The sequence below is a fragment of the Ochlerotatus camptorhynchus genome, unplaced genomic scaffold (genome assembly GCF_037179485.1).
Source record: "Ochlerotatus camptorhynchus isolate MF236.1 unplaced genomic scaffold, CSIRO-AGI_Acam_v1.1 ptg000257l, whole genome shotgun sequence".
Taxonomy (NCBI): domain Eukaryota; kingdom Metazoa; phylum Arthropoda; class Insecta; order Diptera; family Culicidae; genus Ochlerotatus; species Ochlerotatus camptorhynchus.
This window is the reverse complement of record NW_027040747.1, coordinates 1,564,367-1,589,221: the sequence shown is the minus strand read 5'-3', so window position 1 is coordinate 1,589,221 and position 24,855 is coordinate 1,564,367. Positions and strand designations below refer to the sequence as shown.

At 41.5% G+C, this 24,855-nt stretch overlaps 1 protein-coding gene across 2 annotated transcripts in view; it reads right to left on the bottom strand.

Moving 5' to 3' along the window:
* The window catches only part of LOC135705080 (alpha-tocopherol transfer protein-like), a 47,400-nt gene that overhangs the window by 11,279 nt on the left and 11,266 nt on the right, over positions 1-24,855 (bottom strand). Inside the window, exon 1 of one of the 2 annotated variants that reach the window (XM_065226651.1) lies at positions 10,606-11,334. The exons of the other annotated variant lie outside the window; for it this stretch is intronic. Within the exon in view, the coding sequence (XP_065082723.1) occupies positions 10,606-11,322 (717 nt within the window). The 5' untranslated portion in view covers positions 11,323-11,334. Of the gene's footprint in view, positions 1-10,605; positions 11,335-24,855 lie in introns of those variants that run through there. 2 annotated transcript variants of the gene reach the window in all.

The following is a 24,855-nucleotide window of genomic DNA, read 5'->3' as shown; positions in this document are numbered from 1 at the left end:
ATTTCGATACTCAACGAGAAGTACGTTTGATTGAGCTATATTACGCGTCTGCTATGACTCATTTTTAAGTCAAAATTGACGCTCGTATATGTCACTCTCAGAGCACCTAAATTTACATGAATTTTTCTAAGTGTGTGCCGAAAACATCAGTAGGCTGTTGCAAATTAGTGAAACAAGATGTGTTATTTCCGTGCAAATTGTTTCTATTTTATTCATAAATGAGGTGGCTGGCCCAAATTTCGCCTGTACGAAGAATAATCGGATTAGTGTCTGGTAGCTTAAAAATCTAAATTTGTTTACATTTGTTACATGCGACATATTCAAAAAGAACTCCATGTTTAAGCTCCAACTATGTACACTCAAAGATAAATTAAATCAAAAAAGCTTAAATAGCATGCAGATTCCCGCTTCACCTTATTGAGTCCGAGCCATGATTACTTCGGCAGTAGTCATGCATGATTAAAATCGAACTAATTTTTCCAGTATTAAATTTTATTCTTTTTCAATACTGATATATATTCAAAAAAGATTAAAATTCAATCAAAAATTATTTAAATAGAATCAAAAATGATTAAAATTTGTTCAAAAAAAGATAATCTACAATCTTTTTTTTTTCTTTGGTTTGTTTTTTTCCGTCGATCTTGTTTTCCGTGCTGAGCACCAATGCTACCGACGTGCCAGGAAGGCAGCTCCCACACCTGGACCCTACCTATCGACCCATCAACTCATGAACCGGGGACCAACGGCTTTACTTCCCATCCGAAGGAAGGCGTGATCAGAGATGTTATGCTTCAGAACATCCCGGCGGCGCCGACTGGGATTGAACCCAGGCCTGCTGGGGTGAGAGGTAATCACGCTTACCACTACACCACCAGCGCCGTTAATCTACAATCTAATCAACCATGATTAAACTGGGATTAATATCAGATGCTGATTTTTTAGAAAGAGAGGATTAATTTTTAATCATTCGATATGATTAAACAGAGCTGAATGTCAAATTGATTAAATTTCAAGCAAAATGGGAATAGTTCAATTTATCAGTGTAACATTATTGGCGGTAAGCTCCAACTCAGATTAACTTCTAGTCCCGTCTCTGTTTGGATGATCTTGTTCGGGTGAACAACCATTACCAACAAAAGGCGGGAAAATGCAAAGAATGACTATTTCACCCGATGTACGTGGATAAGCCACGATTACTCCGTATTTACCATAACATGAAGTACAATGTTGGCCTTTCATCCTTGACCCAAAACCAAGCCGTACAACACGCAGACCCACGCAACACCTGACGTACTCCAGCATAGGTACTCCAGGTACATAGGTACACTTGAGTTGACAAAACGCGTGAATAATTCATCAACAATCGTCTTACCTGGTTTACCTCTGCCTTATTTGAGTGAAAAGATCAAAGCATTGTAACCAATTTATTGCGTTGTGGCTGATTAGTCGCTATTCCGTTGGCCTATGTCCATTTGCTCTAGCCATTTAGTGAATGATCTGCCTGTGGCTATTGTCTGCCGGTTCATTAGACGCAATGTGCATTAGGCTACCGAGAGCAGTGCGGTTGCATGTCAGCACAGGCTGCGTGCTGAAATTCGATTCTTTCTGCAGTCATTTGGCACCTGAGTTCGATCAAAGCCGCAAGCCATCGACAATGACAATTGCCAAAGATCTCTCGATTGACTTGCTCCATACCAGTTAATGCATGCAGCAGATCAATGAAAGATCGGGTAATTCGAGATAATTAGGCTCATTTGATGGGGCACAACAAACGATCCGATCGGTAATTGTCAGTTCTCGCACCAAGTGCTTGTTGTGGTGTGTCTTCATCGTTTGGTGTGGCCATAAGGTGGTGTAATAAAAAAAGCTGCTTTTTGAAATAACAAATCTTTTGAAGCTACGTACGCAGATTTGGCAACTCAAGAATGAGCGTCATTCACTCGAGATCGAGGACTGACTTCAGGGTGGAATTGTGTGTGAAAATTGAATTGAAATCTGTCCCATTTGGGTCAATGTCAAAAGCCGCCGCCTAGACATTTTGTGGAGAGCAGGTACTTCAATCTTTTCGTTATTTAGTCAACCAAGCGCGACGGCGACGCACTTTAGAAGGTTGCAGTTGAAAGTGTCTATTTGTCATGCGATCGAAGAATGAAGGGTTTGACATCGGTGCGGAACTTGGCGACAACAACGATGGGCAACGCATGACAGGTTAAAAGCAGTTTAGATTCAATAAGGTGATTGTTAGATGATTTTGCATTTCTAGAGTTTGAATGTTGCGGCGCAGGGGTGCGGTACTTAAGTGGTACAGTGCCTGATGTCAGAAGAATTGACGTTATACAGTTTATGAATGCATTTGTAACCCTGAACCAAGAACGACTGCAATAACGACTCAATTTTAAATGAAATTGTTAAGACTTCAACAAATATATGCTTTTGATATTCGAGAAATTTTACACGGGATTTGGCTCAAGTCTCAATCTGACAGCATACCTAAGAGCAGTTCCAGTGTGCCCAATGTAGTGGTGATTTATTCGAATCATCCGATTCTTTCACATCAGAAAGCTATTGCCTTCTAAATCAATCAATAATCACAATTCCACAATTTTAGAATTTGTGATAATTTCATGTAGAATAGTGAATGACTAGGAAAAGGTGATCATAAGTTTTGTTTCCCATGATTATTATAAAGTTGTGAGTGTAACATACATGCATGATGAGAATATAGTAAATAACTATTTTGAATTCATTTGACATGTGGAAGTTTTTGCTCAGGATGATGGAATGATGGATGACTTGATTAGGTGAGTGATTTAATAGGTTATAATATTCGGTTTATTGGTATTAAATGAACGATTTAAAAAACGAAAGATTAACATATGAAACAAAACGATTAGATGGTCGGAGGGTAAAAGCAAGTACGGGAAGTACTTAAAATTCAGATATCCCAAACTCATCAGAAAAAGACCCCAAGAAAGCTAATTGAACCATGCGTTTTGCATTGAGCCGATATCGATTCTGTGTGGTTTCACCAGTTTTAGAGCCTCTCTGACGGAACACTTGTTATAATTCTTGATAAATAGTCTCGAACAATGGAGTAAACATGATGATGATGATGATGGTCCCACCTCTTACCCCTACAAAGGTTTGAGCTGGACGATTTATCTTTAAGATAATTGAATATGACATTTTAACCAGGTTGGCGGGATATTCGCTACGGATTTTCTCAACAGAACGTGGGAAAACAGGCTGATGCAAGAAATTTTGTAATTCTGCCGATATGCCCCCATGGCGATCCAGTTCTGACATAGCAGAGGACTGATGAACCTGATATATGTCATAAGAAGTGAATGTTTGTACATAGGAGAAATGGATTTAATGTCGGCCTAAATGCCCCTAATTTGGGCCCATAAATAAATTCAGCAATCGACTATATTTTCTATAGTGTCCAAAAATATCCATTAGTACCGTCCCAATGACGCGTTCGTCTAGATAAAATTGATAAATAGCTGATTTTTAGCGATGGACCCAATCTTAGATCCATAGGCCAACGTAAACAAACCAGAAAATGAATTTTAAATTATACCGCTTCTATTCAATTCATAGTCAAGAAATTTAAGTATTTTAGGCATTTATATTGTTCACAATAACAATAGTAACTGTATCTCCGTATACAACATCCAAAATATGTGAAAAGCTTTCAAAAATATATGAAAATCGATAACAGTTCAATTTCATAAAGGATTAAGCCTTTTTGTGAATCTTTCAATGGATAGGCCCTTTTTGTTAAGCCGTTGTGGTTGTCATCAGAAATGGAACGCCCTTTGCTAAGACTTTTCGTAACGTCAAATAAATTCAAACAAATTTTCGGCCCTGCCTCAAGCAGTAGGGCCTAGATTTGGTATGAAATTTTTCAATCATCGGTCCTTCTACTAGCTTATCAATGAAATAAAATAAATAAATGGTTGGCCGTTTTAGCGTGCGGATCTATTAATGGATCGAAACATTTCGTTGATCGGCCGTTTTGAAAATTGAGTTATTTTCAATGATTTTTCTCGATTCTGCGGAGCTTTCCTACACGATTAGTACACTGAGGCAAATAGACTTAAGAATTTCATAAGACTCGACTTATGAACGACAAATATGAATTTCATAAGCACGACTTATGAAAGATTTTAATCTAACATAACGTGGCTCTTATACGCCTTTAGCCATTCCATTTTCTTAAGCGTTGAAAGACGAGTGGTCAACACACGAACTCCGTAATCTCAACGTCCATGGTTCGGTTCCAGTCTGCTCCGATTTATTATTGTTTTGTCAACATTATTGTTCATAAGGCAAATCAATGAAATTCATACTGATTTCTTGTGGCTAAAATTCATAAGTGTTTCTTTTGCCTGCGTGTAGCTATCAAGCGGTGCTAAAGAATAGTATTAAAACTCGACTTGTTTACGTTTTGGACATAGGCCCATTTCAAATGTTACTCGAGATTTCGTTATGAATATCCCACAGGCCTCCGTTTGGTTTTAGTGAAGTGTGCATATCATCGTATCTCTTTCGGTACTATAGATCTGCTGAGACACAATTTTAACTGCCCGAGCGTGAGCTGAATACTCCAGGTACAGTGTCTTGAAACGGGGATCAAGGAGCGTTGCAATAGCAAATGTATCAGGTCAGGTCAACGTCTTTGAACCTCTCGCCAAACTGCAGTGCACTACTGCACCGTTTAAAACGAATGGACACAAGCAAGAGTGAAACAGATTGGTGGGAAAACAAACCATCCGTTCATCCATGTGTGCTAGATATAGAAAGACAATTAAACGTCAAAAAAGTCTACACTGATAAATTGAACTACTCTCATTTTGCTTGAAATTTAATCTATTTGACATTATACTCAGTTTAATCACATCGAATGATTAAAAATTAATCCTCTCTTTCTAAAAAATAAGCATCTGATATTAATCCCAGTTTAATTATGTTTGATTAGATTGTAGATTATCTATTTTTGAATAAATTTTAATCATTTTTGATTTGATTTTAATAATTTTTGATTGAAGTTTAATCTTTTTTTTATTATATATCAGTATTGAAGAAGAATAAAATTTAATACTGGAAAGATTATTGCGATTTTCATCATAGTTGACTACTGCCGAAGTAATCATGGCTCGGACTCAATAAGGTGAAGCAGGAAACTGCATGCGTGATACTTTACGTTTATATGTTACACCGTTCGAAAAACTCATGTAAAATTAACGCTAGATTTGGCATAAATCTACACGATATTTCGTTTAAATTTAAGCGCAAAATCGCATAAATTAGCAATCTTGTATGCAAGCTTGTAAACGATTTCGCTGTTAATGCCAAGTATAGCTCAAAATGAAACGAAGGGAGATTTTACGCGATAGTTAAAATTCAGAATGTTTTTCTGTGTACAACATAATTCTTTTCTCATTGTCAATACCAATTTAAATGTGTTTATTTATGTTTAAACCTTGGTAATAAATAGTGATTCTTTCTGCAAATTTCTCTCTCAGATCACTCAGCTGGATACAATCGTGATCGACTCAGCATGTTAACAATAATAAGTCAGGAATCATCCACACTACTACACTCAAAATCAATCATGGTACGCTCAGTTGTCTGTTTTGCTCAATTCTGCGATCATCGAAGGAAATAGAAGCAAACCAAAAATACGAACGAAATCAGTGCGGCTCGCTTAAGATTCTGCGTATGCGTATGAGTGAGTATAGAATTCAAAATGAAACGATTTTTCTCTTGCTTGCTCTGGGGTCATTCGTAACTTGTTCGGGGATAAGATTTGAACTTGTGACTTTTGGCGAGGTATGGATGTTAGCCACTATGCCAAGGCTGTTTCTTAAATGTATTCCCTCAGCACGTTTCTGAAGGGTTTGTGAAGTTTTGAAGAAGCTTCAGTGAAGTTCCTCCGAACTTCCCTGAAGTTCCTTGGAACTACCCTGAAGGTCCTTTGGAACTACTCTGAAAGTCGTTCTGCGGAACTTCCCTGAAGGTCCTTCGGAGCTTTCCTGATGGTCCTTCGGAACTTCCCTGATTTTCCCTCGGACTTCCCTGAAGATCCCTCGAAGCTTCCCTGTAGGTCCCTCGGAACTACCCTGAAAGTCCCTCGGAACATTCCTGAAGGTCCCTCGGAACTTTCATGAAGGTCCCTCGGAACTTCCCTGAAGGTCCCTCGGAACTTCCCTGAAGGTCCTTTGAAACCTCCCTGAAGGTCCCTCGGAACTTCCCTGAAGGTCCCTCGGAACTTCCCTGAAGGTCCCTCGGAACTTCCATGAAGGTCCCTCGGAACTTCCCTGAAGGTCCCTCGGAACTTCCCTGAAGGTCCATCGGAACTTCCCTGAAGGTCCCTCGGAACTTCCCTGAAGGTCCCTCGGGACTTCCCTTAGGGTCCCTCGGAACTTCCCTGAAGTTCCCTCGGAACTTCCTGAAGGTCCCTCGGAACTTCCCTGAAGGTCCCTTGGAACTTCCATGAGATCCCAAGAATTCATGGAACTTACAAGAAGTTCACGGACCTTTCGAAAAGTTCACTGTTCTTCCGACAACTTAAAGGAGCATTCAACAACTTTACGGAACAATCCATCAGGTTTATGTAGCATCCAAAAAGTTCAAAATGTTCACAGAACTAGGTAAAAGTTTACAGAAGTTGAAAGAATGTTACAAAACATGGAAATTGATAGAAGGTCATGGCAATTGGAAGAAAATCATTGAACTTGAGCGATTCATTTTTTTTTCCTTTGAAACTTCCCAAAAGTTCCCCTGGGATTTTCGAAAAGTTCCCTTTGATCTTCCCACATTTTCCCATCTAATTTGTGACATATTTGACGTAAGACTACACACTAAGATTATTTTACAGATTTCTGTAAAATTTTACCGAAATCTCAACAGCTGAACGTTCGGTAAACCATTTTACAGTTTTCCTGTAATTATTTACAGATTTCTGTGAAAAATTCCCAGATATTTGTGAAAAATTACAGGAAATCTGCGAAACTGTTTACCGAACGTTCAGCTGTTGAGATTTCGGTAAAATTTTACAGATTTCTGTAAAAATTTCTAAGTGTGTACGTCTATGATTTCTATATGGGGGTAAACTTTGTGAAAACCGAAAATGGAACATGTAACAAATTTATGAAAGATTTTGAACATTAATAACTCAGCTGCCCCTGGACCAATTTCAATAATTTTATAATTATATATCATATTTAAAGATGTCACTATTGAAAGTTGCACAAATGTGCAACTGTTGCTATAATAATTAAATTATCACCGTTCGCCTGTGAAAAACGATTTCCCTTAAATGAGCATTGAGCATTAGCATGATCATTATTGACCGCCCACGGTTGCTACTCTGTTATTGCCAGACCAGCTGTAATTACACAGAGAACCAATAGACGATGCTTGGGACTAGCAATCATCCTCAATGTGTAAAAACTGGTGATCTCGAATTAGGCAATACCAGCGCCAGCCGCACCTGAACGCAGGTCAAGAAAGGAATGGGTAGGAATGTGTTGACGTGACACTCGCTTTGATGGAAGCCGAGGAGTCCTCTGCACTTCCACGAGGAATCACAGGGATGTTGGGTAAGAGGGTTGGGTTAGCAGCAGGGTTCGTTTTGGTAAACGATAAGCTGAATTGATGTCCTAACGATCGTATAACGCGAAGGAGATTGAACCCACGGTCTTCTGCTCAGTAAGCAAAAACGTTTGCCACTAGGCAGACGAGCTCCTTTTTAATCATTGACGAATCTTGAATGTGGATGGGCTTGAGATTAGACTCATGATGTTCTGCTCAGTAAGCAAAAACGGTTGCTCTAAGGCCACCGAGCCTCTCATATCACATTATAGCGTTACTCAAGTTTTTATACCTATTTTTAATATGAAAGGATCTGGGACCGCGTTTTTCTCCTCAGTACATAAGCAAGCCACTGCAACCGATGATCTTTGAAATCCTAAAACTAAAAGCTACGAAAGAGTACTTAGGCCTTCATTAAGATCTACTTTCACACGACGTTCAATGTTTCGATTTTCTCTTTACGCATGGTTCAGACAATCATAACAAGCTTTGACCGACGTGACTATGAAAAACGATTTCCCTTACAAAGATTTCAAAGTTTAATTCCATCCGATCTTACCAAACGGTGTTTATTCATTCACCGCGTGGTAAGTGGTGGTGTTCTCCAGTACACAACAAAAGGCTCCCGCAAGCAGCGAGCTGCAGCCTACATGAGCATCCATAGAAGGAGGAAGAAGTCGCATCGCTCTTGATCGAAATCAGTAGCTCTTCGTGAGTCGCTGTGGGCCGTCTATGTCAAGCGCGCCATACTGAAGAGTATAAACAGGGAGAAACCCGCTCAAATTCATATTCCTACACAAACCACAAGATGCACACTAGTGATTCCAGTTGTGATGTAGCGGACCAAACGTTTGCTGGAATTTAACTGCAAACCAAAATAAAATAATTGTGTAGTTTAGAATTATGATTTTTTTTTTTCTAAATAATTGAGTCTAATAGCTGCAATTTTTTTTTTAATTTTCATTTGGTTTAACATTTAACACGTTTGGAATGCGACATCATACAGGTACTACCTTTGAATTTGGCTCGATTGAGTGGCGATTTTATTTTCTTTAGATCAAGACGATGAAGTTTTTAAGAAGACAACGATCATAAATCATAGGGAAGAAAAAAGTTGGTCGCCGTATTACACCTGGAAAACTAGTGTGAAACAGGATATCAAGAGATCGGGCCATTCCTTCAATTTCAAAACGCCACCTACAACGCCACTACGCGAGCGATGGAACAGTATCAGACGATAGCAGCAGCGATGACCTTTACCCAACGAAATTCGAGGGATTCACTGATGAGGAAATACACGCCATGCTGGGATTTTCATCGGACTCATCTTCAGACCTATAGAGGGCGGCGTCATCAAGAGCGCCAGCATTAACATCACGGTAAAGTCAGGCATCATAAACAATCAGGTAATTTCTTACTAAGTTTACCTATACTTTACTTATACTCGAAATAATCACCTTAAGTTACAGCTATCTATAAATCGACACAAGCCCAACCCCCCTCCCTTGTCTATTCCATTATGGCAGCTAATACATTAATGGGGTCTTGCCGATACGTTACCCTACCGGTGATGTTACCCTGTTTCACATTCGTGGATTACACAGAACTTATTTAACCGGCTGGTAAAGATGCTGTGATGCCACCCCCTGTCTACTGGTATAGCATGTACGGTGCATAAAAGTATCGGAGACCTGGCCCATGACCCCCTTCTATACTACACAATCACAATCACAATCACAAAACTACTCTGAAAGCAGCTGGTTATTTGAAAGGTGGGAGAAAACTCAAGGGCTACCTTATAGACGCATAATATGGGTTAATGTTAGTGTCAGCGTAAGTGTCCCTAATATTGGACCCATACATAAATTTCAAAGGCAAGCATTGTTTGTCAATTTTTCACTAGCAACCTGTCCTGATACTGCCCAGATAACGCATGGTTCTAAGAAAAATTAAAAAAATAAAACACGAGATTTTAATCGATGGACCTAATCTTTAGATCCATAGGCCAACATTGGAGCAATTTCCAATTTTCAGTGCCTTCGATATTTACTTGCATAAATAGATTTCAACTGTTCTCTTACTGCAGCAGAAATCAAATTTCTAAAAATACTCTATTTACGATTTTACTCCTCCGATTTTGAAATCATCATTATTTTCATAGTTCTTCTATTCTTCACGCGAGCTAACTTTGATACACCAATTGCTGAAAAAAATCCCAGAAACTCGTTTTGATAACCGGATACCCGGATAAATTTCAAACATCTGTGAATACATGAATACATTTAAATAAGGGTGTGATTATAAGCAGGTGCCATAATCGATCGAACTTCCCCGGGCAAAAATTCACTCAAATGATGTCCGGGAGAATTCCGTCTGTAACTCAGCTTGCATCGCATGACACTTAACTCAAATTGATGAGCTTTGAGTAATGTTCTACAATCATAAATCACACCGAGGCTGAATCACTCAAAAGCACTATTGCTGGTTCAATGACGCAATGCATGCAAAAGTGAGTCGTTTGATGCGCTTCCCGAGCAAGAATCGATAACTAACCGATCACATATGAATATCTTAATTAGTTATGATGCCTTATTTTGGTATGTTTGTGGTATAAAATCTAGTTTTGACAGTAGTCATCGAAATATTTTTTTTTTAATATCAAATAAATTCTAAAATAGCAAAACATGATCTTTCAGTTTGTTTCTATATCACCTAACAGAGCTATTGGTTTTGTTTTAGAATACCTTACAAATAACAAATTATGGTATTCTAGCATGAAAAACAGAGTTGATTCTCCGTCAGTTATTTCTAATAACTAAATTATTTATTAGTTCGATATTCGTAGACCACTACGAAGGAGTTATTTTTGATATTTCATTTCTTATGTCAAGCTCGTCAATAATACGCATAACCCACGACAACATCCTTTCGTTATCCACTTCCAGACACGTTTATGCAAATTGATACAAACTCGTTCAACAGCAACATCAAAAACATACTCACATAAAACCGATTCTTGATCTTCGCGCTGAAGAACGTTAACAAAATATCCATCAGCGCCGCACTAATCTTGGGCAACCGAATCATGTGCACCTCCTTGCAGCGCACCGGCAGCAGAAAGTTAATGTACGGCATCAAATTCTTCATGTCAGACAAATTGAACATCGTAAAGTGCATCATCGTTGTCTCGAAACAGTCCACTATTAGCACGACACCGGCCACCTGGACCCTCTCGTCGCTGGACAAAACTTCCACGTTCATGTGCAGATAGCGAATCAGATGAAGTAGCGTGTACTTTTCGACGTTGAAATTTCGGGCCTTGATCAAAATCACAAAGCGTCCGTTTTCGTCAAAACCCAGCAGGTTAAGCACTTCATCGCTAACCATATCGCGCATGTCCACGTGCGATGGGCTCAAGTTTTGAAACCAATGGGGGAAGGTTTGTCGCATGCAAAGATATCGCTCCAGTGTTTCACATGCTACCGGGATCGAGAATTTCCTCTGTCGCAAGAACCGCAACAAAAACAACGGATCCGTGCGGCACCTGGTGATGTAGGGATGTTTTGCGATCCAAGCTCTCATCCCTTCTAGAGCCTGCTCGCGAAGAGTGTCTTCTTCGCGGAGCTGTTCCTTCGCTATCTGCTGGTACTTTTTCGTCAGAGTACAACGGTACTCAGCGAACTTCTGGGGACACTTTTCCACTCCGTAGGACACAGTCATCTTGACGCGGTGACGATCGAAGCTCAACTGCTAATCGATTGTCAACACACATTTGAATGAGACAAGCTTTGATACACTGCCAATTTATCAGGTTTATGACGATTACCTTATTTGATGTTTTTTTTTCACAGCACCCTTACCACCATATCTGCCATAGGGATTGGAACTAAAAGTCACATTCTTAAAATTAGCAGGTGGTTTTTGATAGTCCACGTGATACACTAGACTTTGTGGCCGTCGATCATTTTAGACGATTTGTGTGTGTGTGTGTGTGTGTTTTTTTTTTTTTTTTTTATAGTAAGGTTTAGGAAAGCTTCAAGAAGCCTGGCCTGTAGTGAAGGTGGCACGGTGTGGTATCCACTAGTTGCCTAGTGCAGCTCCACTAAAACCCATTCCTTACTCTCTCCTCTGCCTGGATCCCCCCGGGACCACTGTGAAGCGACTACTTCGGGGGGTGGCTGTGCTCATGCACTTGTCGTACTCTCAGCGCTAGCTGGCGTTGCTAGATCGCTGCTCTTCTCTCCATTTACGCTGCAGCTCTGACATAATCTGTGTGACTGCCCTGCTGACGGCATTCCAAGAGTCCTCCTCTCGACACATTTCATCAACGACATTCTCCACGTTAAGGACGGGCATCTCCGTTCGCACTGCCTCGAACCTTGGACAGTCAAAGACCACATGCTCCGGCGTTTCATCGACGTTGCCACACTCCGGACAGAGGGGTGACGCTGCGTGTCCGAACCGATGCAGGTATTTCCTGAAGCAGCCGTGGCCAGACAGGAACTGCGTTAGGTGGAAATTGACTTCTCCGTGTTTTCTGTTCACCCAGGTCGAAAGAATCGGTATTAGTCTATGTGTCCATCTACCGTTCTCCGTCGTGTTCCACTCCTGTTGCCACTTAGCCAATGACTCCACTCTCACAACTTTCCGTACTCTTCCGGCTTCTCTCTGCCTGTAGCACTCACTGTCCTCCGCCAGGGTGATGCCGATAGGGATCATACCGGCGATAACGCATACTGCTTCCGACGAGATGGTTCTGTACGCACTCACGACTCGCATGGCCATGAGCCGGAACGTACTGCTCAGTTTCCTTTGGTTCTGCTTCGTTTCCAGCGCTGGAACCCAGGCTGGACCTCCATATCTCAGTATCGATGATGACACGCTGGCCAGAAGACGCCTCTTGCTACTGCTGGGACCAGCGTTGTTCGGCATGATTCTAGCTATCGCGTTGATGGCCTTCGAAGCCTTCTCACAGGCATATTCGACGTGGCTGTTGAAGTTTAGCCGGTCATCGATCATCACTCCCAGGTATTTTAACACACGCTTCGAGGCTATGGTGTGCTCCCCGACGGTGATTTCCGCCCGCTGTACCGCTTTACAGTTACTGACCAATAACACTTCCGTTTTGTGGTGGGCTATTTGCAGCTTCGCTCCTTTCATCCAGTTACCAATCATGTCGATTGCCTCGGTTGACAACACTTCCACCTCTTCCAGCGTCTCGCCTGTTACCGTCAAGACGACGTCGTCCGCAAAGCCAACGATCTCAACTCCTTTGGGCAGTTTCAGCGTTAGCACGCCGTTGTACATCCCGTTCCAGAGCGTTGGACCAAGGATGGAGCCTTGTGGAACTCCCGCTGTGATCCTAATCGATCTCTGTCCCATGTCTGTCTCGTAGACCAGAACCCGGTTCTGGAAATAACTCCTCAGGATCCTGCACAGGTAGTCAGGGACCCTCATTCTATGCAGTGCTTCGGCGATGGCCTCCCAGCTGGCGCTGTTGAACGCATTCTTGACGTCGATCGTTATGACGGCGCAATATCGATCTCCTCTCCGCTTCTGTTTGGACGCCTTTTCAGCTCTCTCGACCACTGTCCGAATTGCATCCACCGTCGATCTCCCTTTCCGGAATCCGAACTGCCTCTCCGACAATCCGTGCTCACTCTCCGTGTATTTCGTCAGCCTGTTTAGGATGATCCTCTCCAAGAGTTTTCCGAGTGTATCCAGCAGGCATATAGGCCTGTATGATGCTGGATCCCCCGGCGGTTTTCCTGGTTTCGGCAGCAACACTAGCTTCTGTATCTTCCACCTGTCAGGGAAGTGACCCTCGTTCAGGCATTTCTGCAGCACCATCCTGAACATGTCCGGGGATGACTGGATCGCCGCTTTCAACGCTACGTTGGGGATTCCATCCGGACCGGGAGCTTTCTTCACCTTCAATCCTTTCGCCACTACTACGAGCTCCTCGTTGGTGATTTCGACGTTATCTCCCTCTCTTTCTCCGTACGGTGTAGGTGGCCAGGTGGTGTGTGTGTGTGTGTGTCTCTGTGTGTGTGTGTGTGTGTGTGTGTGTGTGTGTGTGTGTGTGTGTGTGTGTGTGTGTGTGTGTGTGTGTTTTTTTTTTTTTTTATGACAAGGAGGAAACATTTAAAAAGGCCATCATGCTACCGCTTGACAACCGGGCGCACGGTCGCGGTTACATGGTGTGTGGCATTCTTACCGCAACAAAACCTCCTTGGACGCCTTGCCCTTTTCCTCCGGAACTACTTGTCGTATTACTTCGGAGGGGGCTGTGCATTTCGCTCCTCACTTTACCTCAGCTAACTGGCGCTTCCAGTTCGCTGATCCTCTCTCCAATTTGTGAGCCATTTAGCTCCCATTGTCGCGTTCTATTCAGCCGGATTGAGCCTACTTCGACGAAGAGTTCTCCCGGTTTTGGCTTTCACTTCGCACTTGTGTGAGAACATTACTACTTTCTAGCTAGTCTTCTCGCCATTTTCGCTGCAGCGCTGACACGATCTGCGTTACTGCTCTGCTGACGGCGTTAAAGGTGCCCTCCTCTCGACACATTTCTTCGACGACATTCTCCGCGCTAAGGGCGAGCATCTCCTGAAGCAGCCATGACAGGAACTGCGTCAAGAAGGAAGTTGACTTCTCCATGCTTCCTGTGCACCCAGGTCGAAAGAACCGGTCTTAGCCTGTGTGTCCATCTACCGTTCACCGCTGCATCCCACTCCTGCTGCCATTTAGCCATCGACACCGTTCTCACAATTTTTTCGTACTTCTCCGGTTTCTCTCCTCATGGTCTCATCACAGACAAATAGACGTAACTCTTTGAATATGTTTTTCTTGAAAACATTGTACCTAAGAAAATAGGACCTCAGTAACGACAACTTTTGAGCTTCTCGTTAAAAACACGCAAGCTAGCTAGGTCGCAAAAATGTTGCATGCATGGTAAACAGAATATATAGAAACGTCAAAGTGATCCGATGCCAGCCCTGCAGTGAGTAGTTCGCGGAAGTGATAATATTCAAATCAGTCGTTAACTGCGTGAATGATGATCCAGAATGAAGAGATACGTATGTTTGTCTGCGGTCTCATGGTCCTTTTGGAACTAGTCAGCACCACCAGCAGCACAGCGAAGAGTTCCTGCGCACATCATAGAATCTCCCTCACCAGCAATCAAAGAATTCCATTTCGACCCCGAAGACGGATTAACGTTCGACCGCTTCTCCAAGTACGAGGATCTCTTCAGGCAGGATGGCAGAAACCTGGACGATCCGATGAGAGTGCGGCTGTTGCTACGCATCCTCAGCGTTCAATTTCTCGAGAAATTGTTCAATTATTTCTTGCTAGAACCACCCAAGTTGAAGCCGATTTTTGGTCAGCAAAAGTGGATATTCAACAAGCGCTACGACTGTCTCCAGCTCATCAAGAGTGAAGCCGACGACTTTGTAACTTACGCCAGAGTTGTCAACCAGCACACAGTGGGATGAAATAAAAAAAGAGGGACATGGCCATTTGCGATGAAACTATTGAGTATAGCATTTTGATGTCTTCTAGAATGTCTCTAGAGTACTTTGAACATTTTGCTTGAGGGGGGTATACACTAAGATTCAGAACATTTTTGATTGAGGACACTCAGATAAAAATTCCACTTAATTAATTTTGGTATCCATGACAGATACGTATTTCGACTACAATGTACAGTCTTAAGTAAAGACTAATCAAAAACCTAACCCCCTTAAGTACTCATCCCCCTGGTAAAAATGTCAAGATCACAGGTATAAAAATGAAACTACAATGTGTAGAATCGGAACCTACACGGTTAGAAAAAAGTACCCAACGGTCAGTTCACTTTTACCTACTTTTGACTAGTTTGTCTCCTTTTCGCCTTCTAATGTTGTCAAAAACAGAGGAGCAAAACCACCCAACAGGGGTAGTAAAGTGTGGGAACTCAACGTTGAGTATAATCATATTTACCTACTTTTGGGTACAATTAACTTACTATTGGGTAGAAAGCTAGTGGAAAATTCCATACGAATTGCACACAAGTAAATGAAAACTACTTTGGTCCGCTTTACCTACTTTTGGGTTCCTGCACTATAGTGCCGAGATAAGTGAAAAGAACTTACGTTTGGGTACTTTTTTCTTACCCTGTACTCAACTAATAGGACACTGATGAAGACTGCACATTGTACAGACAAGGATGAGTACCCAAGAGGGTTAGGTATTTGATAAGTCTTTAGTGGGAATATCACTGATGAAGACTGCACAATGTATTCGAAATACGTATCTGTCATGGATAACGAAATTAATTAAGTGGAATTAAGTGGAAGATAACATTTTTCGCTGTTTTATTTAAGCTTGTTAAAATTAAGAAGCTTTGAGGAAGACAACAATTTTCTGTGTCCTAATGGTGATTATAGGTTGAAACGGTCGAGTTTTGATCCACGATATGTTTACCTGCTTGTCCTTTTGTTGACCTTCCACAATGTTCTTTACAGCGAACATTTAATAACGACGATTTCATCAATGATTATAATTTCACTATGACTAACTTATTTAGCTGTGAATATAGGTTGATCCATCAGCTATGGAAATTTGTCAGGTGATTCAGTTTCCACGATGGCCATTTTTCTCAAAACCTCGACCTATGTCCCATCTCCTATGCAATATGTTTCGCCCGATCATGACCCCTTTTACGTCACCTCTCAATGGCTTTACAATCGTGCTGTGATCGACTTCTGGTGGTGGGTAACGGAACTCCTTTGGTAAGGCAGCTTGCGGATAGGGTGGCTAGCTGAGAGTTCAAAACGTACAGCACAAACACTTTCCTGATTTGTTTTATCAACATAAATACGAAAACTAAACTAACCGTGGCACAATCTGGACAACCTACTGCGGGGGTGCTACGAATTGTTACAACGAAAACATACAACGAAAGAGTCACGATTGAGCTTTACGCAAAATTCAGTTTAACAGCGTTTGCTGCCAACTGATGACAATGAATCGATTATTTCAGCGATGCCAACATTGAAAAAATCACTTTGCAACACGCAGTTTCCATATAAGAGCATGAAATATGGACCCTGGAAGAAAAATTGCATAACTGACTTCCTACAGGGTGATTCAGAATAACTGTCACCGATTCCACAAATATGCAATTCTCAATGGGTAAAATGGGTATATGTTCAAGTATTTTTGTTTTAAGTGTGTACAAATATCAGCTTGTATTGATAGTAGGATTTAAAATTTCATTCGTTTGTGATTTCAAGCAGCCATTGACGTCAAAATGGAGAATGGCATAAATGGCATAAAATCGTGTGTTATCTTTTAGAAACTGAAATCCCTTCAAAAGAATGTAACATTTATTTTTGCATCATTATAGAGGTACAAAGGAACCATGCTTGGAAAATCCGTTCAATATCAGAGCTTAAACGCATCACCAGGACTCAAAAAGTGCTGGAACTAAAGCGTGCGTGCCAGCTGTGGGTAATTTTCATGACAAATGTGGCTGATAATTAAGGTAAAGGGAGAGAGATTTGAAATAAACTATGCTTAGTTGAAGATTATATATGTAGAATATCTGGAATATAATGATATCAAAAATTCATGCAAGCGTTCAATCGTTATCACCATTTTAAAAAGGGACAGTTATTCCGAATCACCCTGTAAATATGGTACTGACGTTAGAGATAAAATACCAAAAAATGAGGCTTTATTTTCTTCGAATTACGATTTAATAAATAATTTAGATATTTTAATAACTGATGGACAGACTGTCGCTCTTTTGGGGCTTTTCCATTACTTTAGGATGCTAACGTAATATCCAATTTGAATAGATAGTTCAAATTTATTTATTTTCTTATCGAAATGCAAAAGCTCCACAACGTAGAGCCACCCTTTCTGTTTTCACTGATGGTGCACTCGAGAGCACTCTCAAGTTGACCTTTAGCAAAGATATCTAACTAACAAGATATCCCACTAATCAATTCCTCGAACAAAGCAATGGATACACCACCCTTATGTGATCGCAGTGCCATCCCGAGCAGCAGAAAATAACTAATGAATACCTAATTCTGATCGGATACCAAAATTGGGTATTGACCAGCATGACATAAGAGGTAAAATACCAAAGAATAATACCAAAAAATTACATGCAAAATACTTTGTAAATACCAAAAATTGATATTTGGATACCAAAAACATACCTGGGTTGTATTGTTTTGGTATTGCATTATCATAATTTGGTATTGAAATGGCATTGTGGGAACATTTTTTTGGTATTATTTTTTGGTATTTTACCTCTTATGTCACACAGCAAAAAAAGTTGTTGAATATTACATCGAAACTGCTGCAACCAGGTCAATCCATCGGTTGAGTAATATCACATTGTACGATGTACATCGATTTTGCGAACAAAATTACATCCATTGATGTAATATTGCATCTGCTTTTTCCTATTACATCATTATTTCATACATCAGCTTGAATTACGTTGATCGATATTACATTTTTTTTTGCTGTGCAGGCTCATCCATACCAATTTAAGGTATTAAGATATTCGTTCCTGCTCGGGATATGGTGAAAATACATTGAAACTGTTGGGAGTTCCCGGCCAACTTCACCACCAGGGCTCAATAACTGACAGGTGTCAACATGATAGATGCCAGCATGGACGTTGATGATCAGCCGACGGAAGAGGACGATATCAGCCTCGTTGTCATAATCGATTGCTCTGTTTTCAATCATTACGCAACAGAAATACTTGAGAAAACAATCACACATCCAAGCTCACATCATGATGGGCTTGGAATCACCCATATGCATGTTTTCGTTCGGAACGTATTTTCCATTCCAAACTTATTTTTGTATGGAAAATACGGTTCGAACGAAAATAAGATTTTTGGTGAATATGTTTTTCTTTCGAGTGACAGAGCTTCAAATTATCCAACATCTAATGGTAGTTGATGATTTGTGAAACTGTTGCTCAAAATACTCTTTATAAGCCTAGAAGTAATCATAGAAAAACATTCCCTCTCCCTTAAACATTATTCCAGCACTCCAGCCACGTAAGAAACGTAATAAAATATGCCGTCTTCCTTGGTCAACGTAGCACGCATTCTATTCAAAAATTACGTTGGAATAATGATTACTTTCCTATTTTATAACGTTGGAAGGTATTTGTCAACACGAATGATAACGATGAGTGATGACACCGCTTCGTGTTTTAATTTGCGCTATACCCTCTGCTCAGTGGTGTGGGTTCGTACATGCATAGATGTTGTTGTGCGTGTTTTCTTCCAACGCTGCAGTTCAACGTTGTCTCGTCACAAACCGTTTGGCGCTGTTATCTGTCTCAATAAATTGCAAAGAGTGAGGGGGGTCTGCCTTTATTGAAAACACCGCACTCTGCGGTGCAGAAATTTTAAATTTTGATAGGAAGATTAATTACACTAAACTATCTAGATAAGTAAACTGAAAATTCAATTAGATTTAACGTTAAGACTCTATATTAAAAAGTAATGAAAAAGTCCCGAAAGAGCGATTCATCCATGCTGACGGATGACAAACGTTTTTTTTAATGCCAGAATACCCCGAGACCCCAGGAGTCGCCCCGAGATGTTCGGTATGATTCTGGTTACCGCGTTGATGGTATTCGCTGCCTTCTCGTAGGCGTATTGAAGCCAAACGGTCGTCGACCATCACTCCCAGGCATTTCAACATGCACTTCTAGTTTATTGCGTGCTCCCCAATGGTAATTTCTGACCGCTGCAGCGCTTTAAAGTTTCTGATCAATACCACCTCGCTTTTGTTGTGGGCTATCTGTCATATCCTATCATCCCGAGCAGGAACGAATATCTCGATACCTTAAATTGGTATGGATGAGCCTGACATAAGAGGTAAAATACCAAAAAATAATACCAAAAAAATGTTCCCATAATACCATTCCAATACCAAATTATGATAATGCAAGCCAGAATTAGGTATTCATTAGTTATTTTCTCCTGCTCGGGATGCATTAGGTTTCCAATCATGTCGACCGCCTCGGTCGCCAACATTTCCATCTATTCTAGCGTCTTGCCTATTACCGTAAAACGACGTCGTCCACAAAGCCAACGATCTCAGCTCGTTTGGATAGCTTCAGCGCTAGACCGCCGTTTTAAATCACGTTCCTGAGCGTTGGACCAAGGATGGAGCCTTGTGGAATCCCCACCTGGAAGTAGCGTCGGCCTCCCAGCTGGATCTGTTGAACGCATTCTTGACGTCGATCGTTATCACATCGTAATATCGATCTCCTCTCCACTTCTGATTCGACGTCTTCTCGGCTCTCTAGAATTGCATCCACTTTTACTCTTCCTTTTCGAAATCCGAACTGCCTCTCCGACAATCCGTGCATTTCGTCAGCCTGTTTAGGTTGATCCTCTCCAAGAGTTTTCCCAGCATATCCAGCAGGCACTGCTACGAGTTGCTCGTTGGTGACTTCGTCGTTATCTTCCTCTCCGTCTCCGTACGATGTAGGTGGCCAGGTCATTGGATCGTGCTTCGAGAAACGTCCTTCCACGATAATTTTCAGGTTCTCGAAGCATATTTCAGCGGGCATGACTTGACATCTGATCTACCTCATCACGACACGGTGTGCGTCGTTGGCAGCAGCGTCTCGACCCAGCTCCAGTTGACAGTTTGACTTGCTCTGCTTTATCTCTTGTTTATGTGCTCGGAACATTTCTCTACGTTCCTCTCTGTCTGCTTCTGTTCTTGCTCTTTGAACACGTCTTCTGGCTCTGAGACAACTAGCGCGGTAGGTGATAATTGCCTCGTTGCAGCAGTAAGCTTGAGGTTCCACTTCAGGTTTGTAACAGTTGGGGTACTCCCTGCCCAGCATTAATGAGACCCCCCTCTACACTGCCTCAGGGTCGGCATACACGTGTGACTATCGCGGCCAAGGAAACACTCAAATACTCTTAGCACACCCCGATGAACTCTCACACAGGTCTCGTTTACTTCCCTAACTTTCCCACTTTCTTATCGGTTATCTCCTACCTTAGCCTTCACTAGTTCTTCCTTCGTCTTCCGTTGTCGATGGGGGCCCCCTTCTCCTCCGTTCCGCTATACCTTCACCTTCACTTTCTCCTTTCCTTTGCTTCTGTTCTTCGTCCCTCGGTTTCGACTGTGGGTTGCCCAGTCGATTCACCTCTTAACCCTTTACTCTTCTCTTCTCCTACGGGTGCTCCCACGGTACCGTTTGCCGAGCCGTTCGCGAACGGTATAACGCGTCCACGACGCTCAAGGCCGATCCACATTGGCGATGAACACGGACTAGTAAACGCGGCTGGTTCACGCCGTAGATAAACTACGGGGTCCTGGATATTTCAGTAAGTTGGCTTCGCGCCTCAAGACTCGTGCAGACTAATAACTTTAACTCGAATAACAATCTTTCACTATGATGTATATCACATTCGATTTGAGTTTGTCTAGCTTGGTTTTCGACTACCAGTTTTGACTTTTGCCAGGCAATTCGCTAGCAACGATGGCGGGTGATTTTCTTGCGCTCCCGATCGTTGATCCATTTTCCTTCAGCCCAATTTCGCCCCATCATGGCCTCTTTTACACCACCTCCCGATGGCCTCCCAATCCTGCTGTCAGCGGCATCTGGCTGTGAGTAGCGGAACTTCGTGGAGTGGTTGCGTGCTGTCCAGTGGGTGGTGGGTGGTGTTGGCACTAATATTTGAATCCTTTCCTGGCATTCATAACATTTAAATCGGAACACTAAATTCGCGACAATCTCAACAATCTTAGACAGATAGACACACCACTGGTTACAGGTTGCAAGTTCTCGTCCTCTGTACTGCCACAGGATTCCGTTGGCCGATGCCATATCGGATTGCCTGATGGTCACGATTCATGATTTCCACCAGCGACGGACTGCAGTTCGCATAAAGTGACGTCGATAATGGATTCCCGGCCATCTCTGCCAAAAGTGCTGTTGGTGCCTTTATTGAACAGCCTAATTTCCAGCTTCGCCAGAGCTTCCAGCAGAATGTGCCGTCTTGCATTGGTACAACTGTTTCCCCACTTCACTGCCTAAGCATGACTACCCGAGCAGGAAGAAATAACTAATGAATACTTAATTCTGATCTGATACCAGAACCAGCGTCTCGTGGAATTGCTCCATCGTCCATCGGGTGCGTAGCATATGAATATCCCGTTAATGTTGGTGATCAAGAAACCTTCTTCTTGAATGGGGTTTCTGCTCATAACTTGTATTGCAGTCATCCCAGCTCTATCCGCCACCTAGTTACCTTTATCGGGAGGGACTCGATACAGCGGTGCAGTGTCGTAATAATTGAGGTTTATTTGACTTACTGTTATTGTTGTGAAATCTGAAAGATCACATTTTGTCATTTTGAAATTTAATCGATATTTTACAAAGTGTTTCGATATCTCAATAATAGCAAAACAAACTTTTATACCTCAAGCATACCAAAATAAGGCATCATACCTAATTAATATATTCATTTGTTATCAGTAAGATATCGATTCTTCCCGGGCAGGAACGAATATCTCGATACCTTAAAGTAGTATGGATGAGTATGACATAAGAGGTAAAATACCAAAACATAATACCAAAATAATGTTCCCACAATACCATTCTAATACCACATTATGATAATGCAATACCAAAAAAAAAATACCATACAGGTATTATTTTGTTATTCAAATATCAGGTTTTGTTATTTACAAAGTATTTTGCATGTAATTTTTTGGTATGGTTCTTTGGTATTTTACCTCTTATGTCATGCTGGTCAAAACCAAATTTTGGTATCAGGTCAGAATAAGGTATGCATTAGTTAGTTTCTCCTGCTCGGGTTGCTCTGGTGGACAATTACAGGAAAACTGTGAAAAATCACCAAAACTGTTTACCGAACGTTCAGCTGTTGAGATTTCGGTAAGATTTCACAGATTTCGGTAAAATAATCTTAGTGTGTAACTTATTCTAGAGCTCTGCGATTTTCCAGATCACATTTATTTTCAATATTAAAGAGACTTTTAGTGAATGATTTCGGATCTGAAACTTGTGCTATGTGTACCAACCATCTGCATTAATAGATAAAGTAATCATCAAACCTTTTATAGACCACCCAGCGTCAAATATACAATTGTTTACATCTTTGATGGACCGCTAAGACGAAATGGATATTAAACATAAGATTTCACCGCATATACAAGCTAGGAACGTTCAATGGGGTTAAACTTTTGCAGCTATTGTTTCCACTTTAATTCCGTAATTTGAAATAAGCATCTTCTACTATGTAAATCGTTGACTTCACGCAGAAGTAATACAAACAAATAGTTAAACTACATAACTCTGGATGGGAGCTTACCATCAATTACTGTTATTGGTCGAAAGGTACAGTAGCAGCACCTCCCCTTTCCGTGTCCCCTCGAGATCGTCAAATCGACGATGACAGGAGCACATACCGTGGTAGAGGTAACAATAGCTGCAATTTCCAAACCTACGACTGGATGCCTTCCTTCAGATAAAAACTTGAGTGCGGTACAATCGATAGAACTGTTTCAAAGACATCGTCGGTACATGAGCGAGTCGGTGATCATCTTTTTTTGTCAGTGGTGGTGGGGAGATACCCCTCACCATTCCTTTCCAACGAGGGAGTTTGGTAAAGAGAGATGATCAAACCGATTTGTATCTTCCTTATGTAGAAACGCTATATATACTGATTTTAGAAAAGCATTTGACAGAGTTGATATTACCACTCTTGCTTTTTAAGCTATCCAAGTTAGGCTTCAATCCTAGTCTACTGAAATGGATCGAGTCGTGTACCTATCACGGAGGACGCAAAAGGTAAGATTTGAAGGTAATCTGCCCACCATAGTTAATGTAACATTTGGTGCGCCACAAGGTTCACATCTTGGTCCTTTACTGTTTATTTTATTTGTCAACGATATAGAACATATTTTGAAATTTCTTCATGTTTCTATATATTTATTTGTCTGCATCAACAGGCTATGTAAAGTCCCAATGATGATTTAAGTAACTTATATAGGTAAATCAAAAAATAAAAACTAAGAATAAAATACATAAATAAAACACACAATCATTCACGGTTAACTGTGCCAGAAAAGAACGATGAGAAGTATCTTCGTAGCAGCTGTCGAGGCATATGGAAATCGAAGATGCCCGAGACTCGATTGAACACTCATTGCAGCCCACCTATTGCACCGTTCATGCCATAGTTTGTGCGCTGAAGTGGCAATCTCAGCATAACGTTGTTACGTAGCGCACGGGGTTGGACGTTAATGTTGACTTGCCCCAAGATTGCACTGCAATCAATTCTACCTTGTAAAGTGTCCGCAATGAACAGGGCCCTAGAGGTGTCTCTTCTAGTTCGGAGAGGCTCCAGATCAATCAGCTGGCAACGACTTTCATAGCTGGGCAGATGAAACGGGTCTCTCCAAGGCAGCTTCCGCAGAGCGAATCGAAGAAAACGGCCTTGAACGGACTCAACTCTCTCAGCACCATTGTTGTAGTTTGGACTCCAGACCACAGAACAATATTCCAGAATGGATCGCACCAAGGAACAGTACAGTGACTTCAAATAGTAGATATCGGAGAAATTCTTTGCTATCCTGAAGATAAATCCCAATGTCCTAGACGCCTTGTCGACAACGTACGAGATGTGCTGCTTGTACGTAAGTTGAGAATCTAGAATAACACCCAGATCTTTCACATGGTTCACACGGTCGATTACAGTGCCGATAAGTTTGTATTCAAATGTGATTGGTTCTTTCTTCCGAGTAAAAGTGATCACTGAACACTTAGTGGGGTTAACCACCATTCGGTTCAAATTACACCAGCTGGCAAAGGCTTCGAACTGACGTTGAAGGAAGTGACAGTCATCAATCGAGTGGATTCGTAGGTAGATTTTAAGATCGTCTGCATACGATAGTCGTGGGCCTTCGATGACCAAGTTTACGTCATTGAAGTAGAGTAAGAAAATCAAAGGTCCCAGGTGACTTCCTTGAGGTATTCCTGACGTAGCTAGATAGATATTGGACCGGTTGTCACCAATGGCAACCATCAGTTGCCGATCAGTGAGATATGAACGAAACCATCGCAAGAGGTTGCCGCTGACCCCAAGTCTATGCAACTTGGCAATCGCGATGGCATGGTTTAGCTTATCGAAGGCAGCTGACAAGTCGGTGTATATGACGTCTGTTTGAGTCCTCTCT